The sequence below is a fragment of the Moschus berezovskii genome, chromosome 15 (assembly GCF_049115385.1).
Source record: "Moschus berezovskii isolate FMDL1 chromosome 15, NW_MosBer_1.0, whole genome shotgun sequence".
NCBI lineage: Eukaryota > Metazoa > Chordata > Mammalia > Artiodactyla > Moschidae > Moschus > Moschus berezovskii.
The window spans coordinates 32,351,009-32,367,963 of NC_142474.1; the positions used below are offsets into that span (position 1 = coordinate 32,351,009).

Here is a 16,955-nt window from a genome sequence, read left to right on the forward strand (position 1 = left end):
TTGTAACTTGTTACAGCATCACTAGAAAACTAATGCAAGCATATAACAGACATTCAACATTCATTTTTAAATGATGAATGAAGCCACAAAATCCCTGGATCTATAGAAAAATGGGTAAAAGATAGAAATATATCATCGGGACTTCCCTGGTGATCTAGTGGTTAAGATGCCGCACTCCCAAAGCAGGGGGCCTAGCTTCAATCCTTGGTCAGGAAATGAGATCCTGCATGACACAACAAAAACCCAGAATATATTTTAGATATTTATATATATATATATATACATACATATACATTTTTTTTTTTTTTTTTTCAGAGAAGGCGATAGCACCCCACTCCAGTACTCTTGCCTGGAAAATCCCATGGACGGAAGGGCCTGGTAGGCTGCAGTCCATGGGGTCGTGAAGAGTCAGACATGACTGAAGCGACTTAGCAGCAGCATATACATATATATATATACACATACATCATTCACAGAATACAAATGGCCAATAAGCAATTGTAAACATCTTCAGCTGATAGTGAAGAGATGTAAATAAAAACCTACCAAATTAGCAGACGGTTGTGATCCTTTGGGATCACACCTTCCCACCAAGTTATCCAGAAGGTAATTAGGGGCTTCTCTGGAATGACTGGGCAGTATCTCTAGATGCCAAACTGGGGAGCAGGCAATCAAATCCATGCTAAAGTTTGGATGTTTGCACTACAGCTTTTTCCAGCTGTGCTTGCTTCATAAAAGAAATAAAAATCTCTGAATTTGTGTCAAAAATTCCTAGGAATGACCAGTAAAATCTTGGGGTTACCTAGACCAATATAAAACCATAACTGAAATGTTGATGACCCAAGTATGATGGGGTTTTTTACAACCTGATGATGTTTACACACACACAGACACTCTGGGCCCATGAAAATGGAAAGCTAAAGGAAAAATACAAAAATATCATTAGACTGTATTCTCCTTTTTACCACTATTCTTTACTAATTGCACATTTTACCAAAGATAGATGGCTTATGCTTTTATGTTCTCCAGGAATTTTTATTGTAATATTTTTCTTTTCTGTTTTTACATAACTGATGCTTTGTTTATACTGACAAAGAGACTTATCTGTACCTATATGATATAAACCTCATTGCAAGTTATTTAGAAATAGGTAAAAAGAAATACAAGTCACTATCCCACCCGCCATCTCAAGTGAGTTTTATGTACTCACATCTATTTGTGAAGCATGTTGGTCCTTCTTAAAGCCCCAAGCAAAATAGTATGTCAAATGATTATTGCATCATGGAAATTACGGTCATGTCCAAACCTCTAATCAGTTTTTATGGAAACCTGCAAACCCCAAAAATGTTACCAGAATAAATTTTTGTAAAATCTGGGGTAAATTTGTCCAGCAGAAAGTCTTCTCTGTAAACTCTGTACATTAACATTGCAGATAGATATGGGGTGGTTAAATTTTTTTTTATTACCTGCCTTCGGGGTCCACATTTCTCATGTATTCAATATGCACAAACTAAAAAGGCATCAAGACAATTGTCAAGCTAGATATCAAGTGTGTGTCCACACACCTACTATAGGGTTTCAGTTCAGTTCATTCGCTCAGTCGTGTCCGACTCTTTGCGACCCCATGAATCACAGCACGCCAAGCCTCCCTGTCCATCACCAACTCCCAGAGTTCACTCAAACTCATGTCCATTGAGTCGGTGATGCCATCCAGCCATCTCACTCTCTGTCGTCCCCTTCTCCTCCCGCCCCCAATCTTCCCAGCATCAGTCTTTTCCAGTGAGTCAACTCTTCGCATGAGGTGGCCAAAGTATTGGAGTTTCAGCTTTAGCATCAAGCTCAACAAAAAGTGACTTGATTTACTTCACTGATAAGAAATAAAGAAAAATAGAACAACAGAAGTATTTATCTCAGTTACTTAATTATGATACAGTTGGAACACTACTGGTTTTAGTTTTGGTATGATGATGATGGATTTGTTTTTTATATCTTTAGAAATTTAAGTCAAATTGTAAAATCATAGAAGTTCAAATGACTACTTGGTCAAAGTAAATCTAGCAGGTTATATGCAAAGGGTTATATTTAAACAAGCCTAGGGTTCTCGTCGGAGAAGGCAATGGCAACCCATTCTCGCCTGGAGAATCCCATGGATGGGCAGGAGCCTAGTAGGCTACAGTCCATCAGGTTGCTAAGAGTCGGACTCGACTGAGCGACTGCACTTTCACTTTTCACTTTTGTGCACTGGAGAAGGAAATGGCAACCCACTCCAGTGTTCTTGCCTGGAGAATCCCAGGGACAGAGGAGCCTGTTGGGATGCCATCTATGGGGCCGCACAGAGTCGGTCACGACTGACGCGACTTAGCAACAGCAGCAGCAGCTTTACAGTATCAGTATTTGACAAGTTCTCTTACAAGGTTCCCTTTCACATTCACCTTTAATGAGTATTAAAATATTGTATTAACCAGTCAAAAATTATGTATGACTAATTATGTATGACTAATCAAAAATTATGTCAGACTAAACCAAGGAAAATAATTTTTTTCAATGTCCCCACTGTCGTTTACACTGTTTTTGTTACAACCCTGTGACTATTTAAAGTTATATGATGTGCTACTCTTCACTCAAGACAGTGCTCCTTGGCCCTGTCAGTACAAAAGGAACAGGCTCCTTAGAACCCTGTTTTTCAAACTGTAGGTCAAGATCTGTGAATGAGTTATACAATCAATTTAGTCATCATCAGCAGTGAAACACAGTAGAGAAATAGGGAGTTCCCTGGTGGTCTAGGGGTTGGGATTCCGGGCTTTCTCTGTTATAGCCTGGGTTTGGTTCCTGTCCGGGAACTGAGATCCCACAGGTGCGGGGTGGCCAAATTAAAAAAAAAGAGAAACAAATATCAACATACATCAAACCATGATAAGCAAAGGATTACTGTGAAACTTCAGCTTGTTCATCATCTATACATACGCACACACACATATACCAAGTCTGGAATGTAAAATGGTTTTCTTAGTAAGGGATACTGTCAACAAAGTTTGAAAAATACAGCCTTGGTAGAACAGTCACCTCCAACCTTGGGGCCAGGACATAGGACTGGAGGTGCCTGGAGCACACACTCATGAAGGCTTGCTGCAGTACCCCCCAGCAGTACAATGGGGGTATGGAGGGAGGAGGTGACAGAGAATAAAGATTTGTGGGATACACAGATTGCAAAGGCTTAAGAAATGAGTCAGTGATTTAAAACACTAATTAAACATCCCCCTGACCCTTTACCAAATATAGCCCAAACCTCTGGGCTCAGCTCTTCCCTACTGGGCCCCAAGCTCCCTTTACACCTTCTCTCATCTTTGCCCCCAACATTCCATTTTTTCCACCCAACGCTCCATGTCCCTCAGTGAACCATAAACCTTTACATTCTGTACACCTGGCTTCTCCTCAGCCCAGGCCTCCCCTTTTGAGTACAGCCCAGGCACCTGTTGGCTGGATAACTGACGGTCTCCGTCATGTTAGTAGCACTGCCCTGCCCCTACCTGTGGATGAGGCCATGTTTTATTCCTGCCTCATTCATACTCAAGTATTTAACAGTTTTTAACTTTTGATCAATTTTGTCAACAACTCCTTTGAAAAGACGAGTTTATTACATGGTTCTCCAACCACTGCTTTTCAATACACCTTGAAGGTGCATTAAAAAAGAAATGCTATGGAACTTCCCTGCTGGTTCACTGGTTAAGAATCTGCACTTCCACTGCAGCAGGCGCGGGGTCCATCCCTGGTCAGGGATCTAAGACCCTATCTACTGCATGATGAGGCCCCAGAAAGAAAAGCTGTGAAAGAACCAAACTCTACTGGGAGCAAAGTGCTTTAAAAATTCAGGGGTTACAAAAACCAAAACTTATCTGATTGGTTGAAGCCATCAGTCTAGAGTTCCTGGCAGAACAGGAAAAATCTATGAAAGAGGAGCCACAAAACATGTTGAGGACTCAGATGGGTCTCTGGTTCTGAATCACCATCCTTCAGTCATTTATACCCTCAGCCAGTTGAAATAATCATCTTTGTGCTCCAGGATAAGTGAAAACTGTACCCTCAGGAAAAATATTAGTAAAAACAGAGCTAGTGAATAAGCAAATGTAAATCCACTGAACTGAAATGTTTATAATCGGCTTTAGCAATGCAGGTACAGATCAGTAATGTAACCGTGTGTGTCTGGTCAACTTTTTAAGGTATAAAAGTATTTTAAAATAATTTCATATACAGCTGGCCCTTGAACAAAATGGGTTTGAACTGCTTGAATCCACTTATGAGGTGATTTTTTTCAGCATAAATACTATGGTACAGCACAATCTGTGGTTGGTTGAACTTGCAGATGCAGAACCACAGATATGGAGGAACTTTGGATAGAGGACTGGCCATAAGTTACACAGGCAGGTATTTGCCTGTGTTGAGGGCCAGTGCACCCAACGCCCTGTTGTTGGTCACCTGTACTCACTTGGGGAGTTTAACTTCTTAGAAGTATTTAAGTAATAATTAATATTTGCATGAAAATTTGTCTAAGTGGTTAAACCTGAAAGTTTTCATGTATTAGTTGTTGAAATACTCATCACTTACTGTCTGGAAGAGTATTCACTTAATAAATTTGTTAGACTAGTAGACTGACTACTAAATAATGCACAAAGGATTACAGGGTCTTCTCCACACTAAGCTGTTGGAACATAAAGAATCTTAGAAGGCTTCTGGGATAGGAGGAAAGGATACACCTTTTTCATACTCCTACCCTATGGGCAGTGTCCTGAGGATAGAATGCAGTGGCTGGGGCTGCCATAGCTGTCTTATTATGTGGATGGCAGTGGCTGAGGGAAAGGATGGAAAGGAAATCCTCTCCGCTGTGGATTTTAATTACTTGCAACATTTCGGCCTGCCTTTCCACACCACCTCCACCCCCATCGCCAGCTCTCAACCCTGGTTACTCATTGGAACCTCTTACTGGTTCTCTCTGGACCCACCCTTGGAGATTCTGATTGAACTGGTCTGGGGTACAGCCTGGTGTGAGATTGGGGTATGCTCCCCAGGTAGTTTTAAGGAGCAACCAGGGCTGAGAACCACTGCTCTAACTGTAAGCCAGCTCCTCTTTCCCTTTGGATTTTATCTGGTTATCTGTCTAGTTCTTCCTTCTTTCTCGACTGTGAGCTCCCACTGGCCTTCCAAACAACGCAGGTGGCATTTTTCAGCCCATCGCTAACAGAAGTACCAGAGTCCTGCTGTATTTGGAATATAGGTTCTGTAGTTTTTGCTTACAGAATCAAATGAGTCAAAATCACCCTTGATAATCCCTCAGGAAGGGTCTGTTCTGGGAGCCTGATGCCCTATCTCCCCATCACCGTCTACGTAGGTAGTTTCCTCCTGGACTGCAACAGAAAGCTGCCTCTTCCTCTACCAAGCACCAGAGTTACGTAGGTGGTTGTGTTTAGGGGCCATGTTGCATAAAAAATACACATTTAAACACATGCCTCACCCTCAGCATAGCAGGAAGCTCATGCCTTGAACAGCCCACAGGAACCAGTGACTGACCCTATGGGAGACACACATGTCCCATCTCACACCTACTCCTAAACATATGGTCCTTACCACCCAGTGGGTGGAATCGCCCACACCATTTAAACTTTTTGTCAAGGATGTAGAACTGAATTCATGTGAAGTCCTATATGAAGCAAGGTCCCTCCACTGCACAATTCCACCCAGCTCAAGCAGGTCTTTCCTTTCTTTCTCCCTGTCCCACAAGCAGCTGGCCCAGCCGCTCTCCTCCCTGACCTCCCTTCCGTCCCTCTTAAGGCTGATGTTTTCTAGGACTCTTATCTGTGGCACCTCTCATTAACTCTTCTTCATAAGAGCTCTCATGGTGAGAACTCCTTCCTCAAATCAGGGAGATGTGGCCCAAGAGGGATCCCTCTATGGCTCTGGTAAGGTGGGGGGGTGGGTAGTAAGACCTCATCCAGGCCTTGAGGGCAGGGCTTGCAGGGCACAAAGGAACAGAGTAAATGATCAGTTTTTTGTTTGAATGCATGCATTCATAACAATGGAACTTGCATCTGTTTCCAAAGGATCCCACCCCCACCCCCAAGATAAATTCCAAAATGAGATTTTCACCAGCTTATCTGGCACCCCAGGCTAGGCCTTCTGCCACACCAAGCCACACCAAGTTCATGAGTACTTATTGGGCCTTTAATCTGTAACTGCCTGGCCACACTCCATCTGCCCCAAGATGGTGAGAAGGAACAAAGATGTATGGCCAGGTAGGCCATGCCAGCTCTCAGTCCAAGAGGGAAGGCCTAGGTCAGGCTGGGGCCTGAGCAGGGGGCTCCCGGCCCCAGGCGATGAGGGAGTTGCTGGCCTGGGCAAGCTCAGTGATGGATACCCGGCCCCGCTGTCGGATGAAGTTAGCCACCGCAGCCAGTTCCTCCGGGGTTATGTAGATGAACTTGCCCCGGTCGTCAATCACACCTGTGGGAACATGCAGGTTGTGGTGCTGAGCCCTCCCCACATGCCCAGAGACCCACCCGCTCCTCCTGCCTGCCTGCTTGGCCTTTCCCAGCCGTATCCAACTTTGGCGAGTCAAATCAGGCTTCCTTGCCTGTCCTTGTCACCCAAAGCCATCACCAGGCCTTGGCATCCTCCTTGTTGAACTGCATCCCCCTTCCCAGTGCCCTTCTTTGTACACTGCTCCCCCACCCGGGGTGCTCATCCTAGCCTTGCAGCCCCACATGGCTACACATTCCCCAAGGCCAGGGCCCATAGTGACACTGTCCTCCTCTCACCTGTAAGAGTCCCCTCAGCCAGCAGGTCCTGGATGCGGTTTATGGTGTCCTATGAGGAGAACAGTTCTCAGAGTAGGGACAGGCGCCGCCGCCCCCAGAAGAGGTACCTACAACCTTCCTCCCACAACCAAACCTCTCCTCTCCTTCTCATGGCCACCCTGCAATGTGACTGCACGTGTCTCCTTTGGAGGGCCCTGGAGAGAAGGGGCTCTGGTCCTGGGGTCTGGCAGGACCCCCCACCCCCCACCCCAAGAGAGGCTCCCTTCCAACCAGAAGAGAAGTGGTGACATTTGGCTGAGGAGGCTGGTATGGCCTGTTGTAGGACAGCTGTCTAGGTAATTGGATTTGGGCTGCTGGAGTGATGGGGTTCAGACCTTTTTCTTTTTTTCTCCCTGACTGCTTTCCAACTAGTTATAAAGGCAGGATGCCTGGGGTGACAAGAGATTTCTACAGTATACTCACTCTTGGTTGGTGGTAGCGGGGAAGGGGCATTGAGACTCTACATCTTTAGGGTCGGCCCGTTCTGATAGCCACACACATTCCATGGCTGCACTCCCCATACAGGCCACCGTGCAGGGCTTACCTGAGTACGTAGGCCCACCTGGGAAGCCAGGTCTTCCAAGAGCACGACCTTGGACTGCTACAAACAAAGGGAGGAGAAAGTGCAAGGCTGAGCTTGGGCAAATCCTTTTCAGCACTGGAACCCTCTGAAGTTGGTGTCCTGATGTGATCTGCTCTGGGTGGCTAGACACACACTGTGCAGATCCTATGGGAGAGCCTCGTTCCCCTCACATACTCTCCCAATCACCCATATAGACATACACATTCATAAACTCTCCTGTTCCCTGCTTGTGGGCAGAGAGCTGCCCTCCAGGCCCTTGGACTGAGGATCACCCTAGACAGAAACACACCTGGAGAACCAAGCACAGCTGCCGGCTTCTCTGCAACCAGAGGTGTCTTTCTAATATCTTGGACAGGCTGGAAGGGGAAACGCCACAGAGATGAAGGGGAGGAATGACAATCACCAAAAGCTATTTTAAAAAACCTTTTCTGGGACTTGTGTTTGCTGAGAACTTGCCAGGACCAGGCACTGAGAAGGTGTGGGAGAAGCAACGTTGAACAGGACATGGCCCACAGCCCCGCCAAGCAGAAGGTGAGAATGGGGAGAACAGAGCAGATAAACAGCCCCAATAAGCCAGGACCTAGGCAGCTCAGTCTTGCCTCACCTTTGCTCACTGTTCCCTGGCCCCAAGGTCACAACAATGCTGACATGCCGATACTTCCTGTTACCATCCTCTTCACACTGTACGAGCCCTCAAGAAACTGTCAGCAACACTGGGGGGGGGCGCAGCACTTTTCACACACTGCCATGTGCCAAAGCTTCCCTCACACCCTCAGAAGAAACTTTAGTTCCCAAGGGGTGCAGCTGAGGGTCCACTGCTGGGCTCTACCTGCATCTGCTCTGTCTCCCTCACAAAGAGCACATGACTTGTGAGAAGGCGATCTTCTGCATCTCTGTGAATCTTCCACAGCAAATGAGCTGGGGGAGGACTGACACGCTGACACCTCCCCAGCTGCAGATGGCGTGAGACTGTTCAAAATGCCAAACTGAATACGTAAGCAGGGAGGCAAGTGAATGGCAGTTGGGCCAGGGTGTGGGCAAGTACCAGGTGACCTGGCCAGGTGGCCTCTACCTACAAAGCGGGGAGTGGGTGCTGGGCTCCCAGCAACAGCTCAGAGTGGGATTATGGAGTCACCCCAGGTGGTCCCTGAAAACCTGGTCTGTGGGGTTGTTGGCGCCAAAAGTATGTCTGGAAAAACTAATCAATCGACCAACCCAACCCAATCAGAAGGGAGAGTGGGCCAACAAGATCAAACTACAGCTAAGCCTCATGTAACTGCTGCACACAGAAATGTCCCTCTAGTTCTGAAACCCTAGGATGAAAGGGCCCATCCCCTTAAGCCAAGACGAAGGTGGGTAGGCTGAGTTTTGGAAGTTCTCCTTTTCCCTATGACAGGAGCTCTGGGACAATCAGAGCTAGCATAAGCTGGAGAAACTTCTACTAAACTCCAAAAGAGCTTGGAAAACACCAGAAAATGGCCCCTCCAGAGAGCTGCTGAGAGCAAGGATAGGGACTGCCCTGAGGGTTCTCAAGTCTCTGCCTTGTGGAGGCAGGACTGAAGCTGATGCAGGAGGGCTTCCTGGAGGAGAGACTCAGGGCTGTGTTGCTGCCCACTGAGTGGGTGGGGACAGTGAGCTCCAAATAGCAGCAGGAGAGTGTCACATATCCTGTCCAGGGTTGCAGCCCTCAATCAAGTGTGCCAGGGTGGAAAATGGACTGTATGAGAAAGGAATGGTCACAGTCTGAGGAGCCCCCTCCCTCTCAGGAACCCCCAGCCCCTAGGCTGTGAGCCTAGCCCCTTGCAGCTAGGAGGTATCTAAACCATGCTCTCTTCTGGGAGAGGTGGGGGGGATTATGCAAGCCCTGGCTCCTTGGCACCCCTAGTACCACCCCCACCACCGCCTCCGCTCCCTCTGTACTCCTTCCCTCAGCCGCCTCTGCACCCCTGAGCTGCACTTGAAAACCTCTCCCCTCATCGCATCCTTTGTGGGAGAGAAGTTGCTTAGCAGCAAAGCAGAGCAGGACATGCTTATGCAACCGAAGCAGTATTCAGGAGGCCCGCGCTGCAGTTGCAGACAGAAGGGGGCACACCTGCTACCCTGCCCCAGATTCCAAAGGAAACATCCTCCAGTATCCCGTGGAAGACCCAAGTTCCTGGCCAGGAACACATGGCAGGGGATGTGGCTCCACCTCAGTATGACAGAACTGGTAGAAAACACATGTGGAGAAACTTGAAAACACAATGACTCACTGAGCATGGGGTCTGAAGAGCAGGGAAACTGTCAAACCCTAAGCACGAGGAAGCGATCGTACCTCCCACACAGAACAGGTCCTTCCCCACCTTTGGGGTCAGAGGAGAAAGGGCTTTCCTGGCCAGGACCCTAGCAGGCCCACCTGCCCACTCCTGCACAAGCTTGAGTGACATGTGTGCAGACCCTGCTTGGGCCTACCCTCTCCAGGCCCTGAAGATGAACACAACATACATACAAGAAGCAAGCAGCTGACACCCAGGTTCTGCTCTGTATTTCTTACCTTAATGTAGTTGATGAATTCGGCCAGGAAGCTATGGGACTAGAGAAGCAGAGAAATCAAGATGAGAGTCCCCCTGGCACGGGTCACAAGGGTCTATGCCTACCCACCTGCCCAGCTGAGTGCCTGTCCAACCACCTGGGTGAGCAGCAGAGCCTCCTGTGGGGAGGGGATCGAGGCACCACCTCTCCCAAAGACAAGGTCTCGGCCACTAGAGCCTGCTGATCCTGATGCCCACCCGCCTCTCACTGGATGACCAGGGAAGCAGGCGAGGAGCCGTGGGGTGTCTGAGATGGGGATGTCCTGCCTTTCTGGGCTCAGGGAACGTTTCCTAGGGGTGGTGGACACACCTGCTCCTCAGTCATGGTCTCGCCCACACCCTCCTCCTCCACCACGAAGGTCTCCTTCAGTTTCAGATACTCTTCATGTTCCCGCTGGGCCTGCTCCTCCTGGGCCTTCCTCTCCTCCTCTTCCTGTGGACACAGAGGAGGCAAGAGTCAGACTGGGTGGTCACCCTATTCTGTTTTGGTCTTTGCTGCTCCCAGAGGCCAGAGACAGAGCTCAAGGACAGAGTTCCTTCAAGAACTTGATCCCTCTGGCCCCTAAGCTAAACAGCATGATCCCTTTTCTCAATCAGTTCTATCACCTCCTAGATGCTGCTCAGCATCCCTCTCCCTGAAAATCCTGCCATGAATGCCCTATATCCTCCAGCCACCCCCTCCCATATCCTGCCCTGTCATGTCCAAGCTTTGTGAACAAAACCCAGGTTCCATTTCCCATCAGTCCACCATCCCTCTAGCCCCCTCCAATCTGACTTCTGCAGACTCAGTTCCACCAAAATAAGTCCTGCTATGGCCTCACCCATGTCCTCTACCCACCAAAGCCAAGGGACAACTATCAGGCCTTAACCCCGGTCCTCTCAGTGGCCTTGGGCAGAGCCTACCATCCCCTCTTCCATCCCTTGGCTTTCAGACCCTACCCTCTCCTGGATTTCCTCCTGTTCTTTGGGTCATTCTTCCCACCTCCATCACTCAGCCCAGTCCCTTCTCTCTCCTCCACTCTCTGGACCACCTCACTATGCCCACAGCATCAATTATGCCCTAATGAAAAACGAATGAAATCCCAATAACGTGTTAAATTCACTTAATAATAACGTATTATTACTAGCTATAAAAAATATACCAGGTAAGGTATGATGCTAATAGTTAAGGATATCTGAGTGCCAGTGACTGCTGCTGTTGTATCCCTACACAAATCTCTCTTCCCAAATACACGACTGCCCACGTGGCACACCCACTGGGCTGGTTCACAGGCACCTCAAACAGATGATGTCCCAGAAAGACCCTGTGATCCCCACACATCTGGTACTCCTCCTGAATCCTTGGCTTAGCGAATCTCACAGCTGTCTGGCCAGCTTCCCTGGTCAGAAATGAGGCTCCATCTACCACTTCTTTCTTTAACTTCTGGAAAACTGCCTGACCCATCCACCACCACCGAGTGCAACAGTCTTGCCCCAAACCAACCCACTGTCCAGAATTCTCAGAAAGATCTGTCTTAAACACGAAGATAAAGCTGTGACATGAGATACACAAGATGAGCCTGGAGCATTTGTCAGTGTCAAAAGTAAGAAAGTACTCAAAGAAGAAAAACAATGAGGGTATGTCAAAGATAAACAGGGGCCAACTAAAAGTGCTCCCAGTAGCCAAAGCTAGAACAATCTAAGCAGAAAAGTAAATAAGATAGCATTGGATGGGACTTCACTGGCAGTCAGGTGGTTAGGACTCTGCATTTTCACTGCTGAAGGCCTGGGTTCAGTCCCTGGTTGAGGAACTAAGATTCCACAAGCCATGTGGCATGGCCGAAAAAAAAGACAGCACTTGAATTATAATACAAAGTGCAAAATAGATATTCATAAGTCCATGTAGATACAAATAAACAATTGAATAAATAAAGAAAAGATAAATCTGTACAATTGAATTTAAAATACTTCACGTAAATACTCTCCTCTTAAGTAGATGGAGCAATAACTCCCTACTTCTTAAGTGTGGGCTGTGCAGTAGCTTGTTTCCAAGAAACCATGGGAAGTGGAAAAATCTGGCAAACATAATCTTGGCCAGATGATCAAAGTTAACATAGAAGCGATAAGTCAAGTCGATAACATGAAACCTTTATATGTTGTGTTGAGGATGGCACTCCACCTCTGGTCTTCCTCCCAGAAATCCATAACCCCCATTCTAACCTTGACAATAACATAAGCCAAATGCAAATAGAGGGACATTTTACAAAATACTTTCCTAACAGTTCTCAAAACAGTCAAGGTCATCAAAAGCAAGGAAAGTCTGAGAAACTATCACAACTCAGAGGAACCTAAGGAGACAAGACAACTAAGTGTAACGTGGTATCCTGGATGGGACCCTGGAAAAGGAAAAGGATATTTGGGGAAAACTAATGAAATCCCAATAATGTGTCAAATTCACTTAATGATAAATTATTACTAGTTGTAAGAAATATACCACAGTAAGGTATAAGGTATGATGTTAATAGTAACGGAACTGGGGTGTAGGGGAAAAGAGCCCCAGAATACTTATTATTAGAATCAATATTCAGCAAGGTAAACCCTGAGGCTGGGAAAGAGAAGCAGAAGGTGGCAGCAGAGGATGAGATGGTTAGATAGCATCACTGACTCAGTGGACATGAATTTGAGCAAACCGTGGGAGACAGTGGAGGACAGAGGAGCCTGGCATGCTGTACTCCACAGGATCGCAAAGAGTTGGACACGACTTAGTGACTGAAATCTTCTGCTGTGTTCCAGCCCATTTGTTACAGCATCCAGAGCCAGGCTTTCTGGACATCCAGTGTCCCTGAATAGCAAGGCCAGTCAGAGGCCAAAGGTACCAGGCTATGGGGTCTTCCCAGCTGGGCAGCCCAGGCTCTTACTCGAGATGCCCCACATCTTTATGGTGGTGCCCAGGAAGGGTTCTCAAAAGGAAGGAAGCACCTGGCAAACAAAGGCTGATTCACCACCCTGACTGCAGTGGTCTCCATTCTCCACGCATCTTCTCTATGCCAGGCCCTGAACAGAACCTGGGATAGATATAACCCACCATCTCTTACAATGTTCTTTAGTGGCCCAAAGGGCCTCAGGATTCAGAGTCCCCCCGCCCCACCTCATCTCTCTGACCCCTTTCCTTCTTCCTTACCCTGCTCAAGTCACTCTGTCTCAACGTTCTTCAAATGCTTCAGGTGTGTCCAATAAATTACATGCACAAAATTTCTGTTTCAGACTCATTTTTTTCAGCAGCAGCTTTATAGAGGCTGTGCCCAGAACACAGGAACCAAACAAATCAGAGCCTGCACCTGGCTCACGGCCCCTCTTCTAGGCTGCAGGTGTAGGGAAGCGGCACGGGAAGCAAGAGGGCTTCCCAGGTGGCGCTAGTGCTAAATAATTCACCTGCTAATGCAAGAAATGCAAGAGACGTGGGTTTGATCCCTGGGTAGGGAAGATCCCCTGGCGTAGGAAACGGCAACCTGCTCCAGTATTCTTTCCCAGAGAATTCCATGGACAGAGGCGCCTGACGGCCTACAGACCATGGGGTTACAAAGACTTGGACACCACTGAGCATGCACGGGCATACTCATGCACGCACACACATACACACACAAAGCAAGGCTGCCTGGGCAGCAGACAGAAGTCAGCATCTGGGGCCTGGCTCACCTTCTGTTCCTCCTCCAGGCGAAGCCGTTCCTCCTCCTTCTTCCACTCTGCCTCACGCTGTGACTCAAGGCGTTTCCTTTCCTCACGCTCAGCCTCCTCTGCCTGGAGAAAGGCTTTCACAGTTGGCACATCTCCACCTCCAGCCAGAGCCTGCCCACCTCCCAGACAGGCCAGGTCAGGCCAAAGATCATGGTTGCAGGAGACGAGTCAGGCAAGCATCAAACACACACCCAGCATGAGGGGAGGGTCTGCTACATAGGAGACAAGGAAGGAAGGGCCCTTTCCCACCTCTCAGAGCTGCACCCCATCCCTCCTGCTTGCCTCACGCTGGGCTTTTCGTGCTTGTTTCTCCTCCAGCTTCCGTAGTTTCTTGGCTCCAATTTTCCCTGATAAGTGAGTTTCCACTGGCTTCTCTATGTCTTCTTCCTCTTGGGCTGAGTATGGTCAGAGAAAGACACGTCAGTCAGGTCCTGGCCACAGAAGACGGATGATATTCACCTTATCCCTTGTCGCTCTCCTCGAGGGGGAATTCCTTCCACTCACTTGCAAATACCTCTAGCCCAGCTCTCCTTTTAAAGCCTCTGCCACGCAGAAATTTGTCTGGTGTGCGTGTGTTAGGTTTGGGAGAGGGGTCAGGGAACCATGGGGCAAGAAAACAGACGATAACATTAGACACTGCATAGGCACAACGAGGGCACTTGAATGCTTGAGTGAAGCCCTCAGAGAATGAGTGTGCCCCCACAAGGAAGAGTGCTGGGATAGAAGGAGTGGACTGAAGAATTCTCTTGATCAATCTAAAGACTCCTGCCCTCCTGTTTGGACACTGAGAGCCAAAAGGAAGCAAGAAGGGGTTGGCCCAATGGAATAGGGATCAGGGTCCAGAGCTGCTAGTCCCCAGGGAACAAAGGATGGGTCCTAAGTCTCCCCTAGGGGCGTCCCTGGTAGCTCAGTGGTAAAGAATCCACCTGCCAATGAAGAGACGTGGGTTCGATCTCTGGTCGGGACGATCCCCTGGAGGAGGAAATGGCAACCCACTCCAGTATTCTTGCCTGGGAAATCCCAGGGCAGAGGACTCCATGGAGTCACAAAAGAGTCAGACACGACTTAGCAACTAAACAACAACAAAGTCTCTCCTAACCAAATCCAAACATTCCTCCAGACTCCCAGACATTCCTCCCACACTATGGCTTCACACTGCATTCTTTTGCCCAGCTTTGGGGTCCCCTCACCCTCTAACCCAGGCCCCTGCTCCACCAGGCTGGGCCCCTCTCACCTTGGATGATGGCCTCCTCCTCATTCTCATCGGCCCAGGCCACTCGCTGGGCTCGACGCTGGGCCTGCAAGCGGCTGCCCAGGTCCCTCCGGCGCCGGGGCCTGCCGGTAGCTCTCTGCTCCTCGGGCTCTAGGGGCTGAGGCCGAGCCACTCGGCCTGCTACTGCTGGTACCTCTTCATTGTGCAAAGGCTCTTGGACAGCTGTAGGGAAGAGAAGCACCATGATTCTCTCTGGCAGCCCAACTCACCTCTTGACAGGGGGAACATCATCCTGGAAGCCTCACCCTCTTCTGCTCAACTTCCTCCAAGCTCCTACTGCCCACAACAAAGCCCTAATATCTCAGCCTGACTGTGGAGTCTTTCATAACCCAAACCCTGACCTTGGTCCAATGCAGCAAGAGCACTCCTTTCCTCCCACCTCTGTTGAAACCTTTCTTTCCTCTTAAGGTCCCATCTTTCCAGTTGACCCGTCAAGAGACTACCACCCTGCAAAATAGAGCTGTTCTACCTCTTCCAGAAGCCCACCTTGACCTCTCCAGGCCCCATCTGAATGAATGCCCACAGCAGGACTGTATTAGTCTTTTGCCTAACACTTCCTGCCACGGTTTTATCTAGAACTTCAATCAGAGAGCAGACCCGATGGTGAAATCTTCCAGGAGGACTTGCTGGCTATTTGCCTTACCTCAGTTTCTCTGTCCCCTGCCCCTGGCAGATGCTCCAAATAGCTTGTGGGCCCAAGGAGGGGGGAGGGACATATACACAAACTCATATGCCGATAAAGAAATGATGGGGAGGGGGCCAGGGTGGAGGATGACAGTTGTATCTGTTATGTGCCCTGGCAGATGACACGGCATTCCGGGCGGGGTGCAAAACAGGGAGGAGAGTGCATGCACACAAGGTGTTCTTGAAGGGTAAGGAGAGCTTCCTGGAGCCACCTCATACTCTTTTCTGCTCGCAGGTAGGTAGAAAACACTTAGTGGCCCCCTTCTCGTCAGCTGCTCTGGAGCCGGCCTGGGAGGGATGGGAAACCCCTGTGGATCCCTCAACGGACGCAGCGGGGGGCGGGGGGGGCTGCCCGGATGAAGGATGGTAGTGTCTGCCAGGGCCTGGCCCTCATGGAGGGCCAAAGGGCGAGGAGATGAGGGCACGCTCTCTTTGGGGGCCAGGAAAAAGGTGTAGGGGCCCTGCCACTCGGTCCGCGAGCAGGCACCTGCACTGCGGCGCCCTGCTGGTCGCCGCTTTGCGCACGCACGCTCAGGCGTGCGGCCTGCGGCAGACGGAAGGCGCGGAGATCTGGTCAGCGGCGCCTGGCAAGTCCGCGCATGCGCATAAGCCGGGCTCCACGGCCTACAGAGGCTGAGGATACGGAGGACGCGCGGCCCCACCGGCCCTGGCGCGGCGGCATCTCCTACCTGCTGCCGCCCGGCTCCGGCTGCGAGTCAGAAACAGAATAAGCCCGACAAGCAGAGCCGCCACCACCAAGTACACCACGGGGGACACCATGACGTTGACTTCCAGGTGGAAAAAGCGCGTTCACCCTGAAACCCGGGATCTCCCAGGCCCCGCCCAACACCCATGTGGCCCCTCCTATTTCCTATCTAGACCCCGCCTGCCTCTCGGCCCCGCCCTGGCCTCACTAAATGGATAGGCCCTAATTTTTTTTCTTAATCAATCTGCTGTACAGCACATTGACTCAGTTATGTGTGTACATATATATATATATGTATACTTTACGTTTTAGGTTTTTTTTTTTCTGGTTTGGCTGCACAACTTGTGGGATTTTTCAGTTCCCAGACTAAGGATTGAACCAATGTATATTTTCAAAACAGTAAACAATACCAGAGGGACTTCCTCAGTGGGTAAGACGGGGCACTTCCAATGCAACGGGCCAGGGTTCAATCCCTGGTCAGGGAACTAGTGCCCACTTCCTGCAACTGAAGATCCCATATGCCACAACTGAAACTAAGACCTGGTGCAGCCAAATAAAAATAAATGTTAAAAAAAAAAGC

At 49.0% G+C, this 16,955-nt stretch overlaps 1 protein-coding gene across 4 annotated transcripts; it reads right to left on the minus strand.

The window, feature by feature from the left end:
• Positions 1 to 6,191: 6,191 nt before the first annotated feature.
• DDRGK1 (DDRGK domain containing 1) lies at positions 6,192 to 16,516 on the minus strand. Of its 4 annotated transcripts, none has more exons than XM_088843958.1 (10): positions 16,359 to 16,516; positions 14,947 to 15,147; positions 13,995 to 14,107; positions 13,674 to 13,775; positions 10,309 to 10,431; positions 9,962 to 10,000; positions 7,718 to 7,784; positions 7,390 to 7,446; positions 6,807 to 6,855; positions 6,354 to 6,492 (listed from the first exon to the last, which is right to left on the minus strand). In XM_088843958.1, exons 1-9 carry the CDS (start codon positions 16,447 to 16,449, stop codon positions 6,821 to 6,823), a joined length of 828 nt encoding a protein of 275 aa, XP_088700084.1. In that variant the 5' UTR covers positions 16,450 to 16,516; the 3' UTR covers positions 6,354 to 6,492; positions 6,807 to 6,820. The 4 variants fall into 4 exon arrangements, 3 of the variants coding, with proteins under 3 accessions (XP_055288470.1, XP_088700084.1, XP_088700083.1); XM_088843957.1 differs by having other exon boundaries at positions 6,392 to 6,492; positions 7,269 to 7,446; XM_055432495.2 differs by lacking the exon at positions 7,718 to 7,784 and having other exon boundaries at positions 6,192 to 6,492.
• Between the last annotated feature and the right edge of the window lie 439 nt (positions 16,517 to 16,955).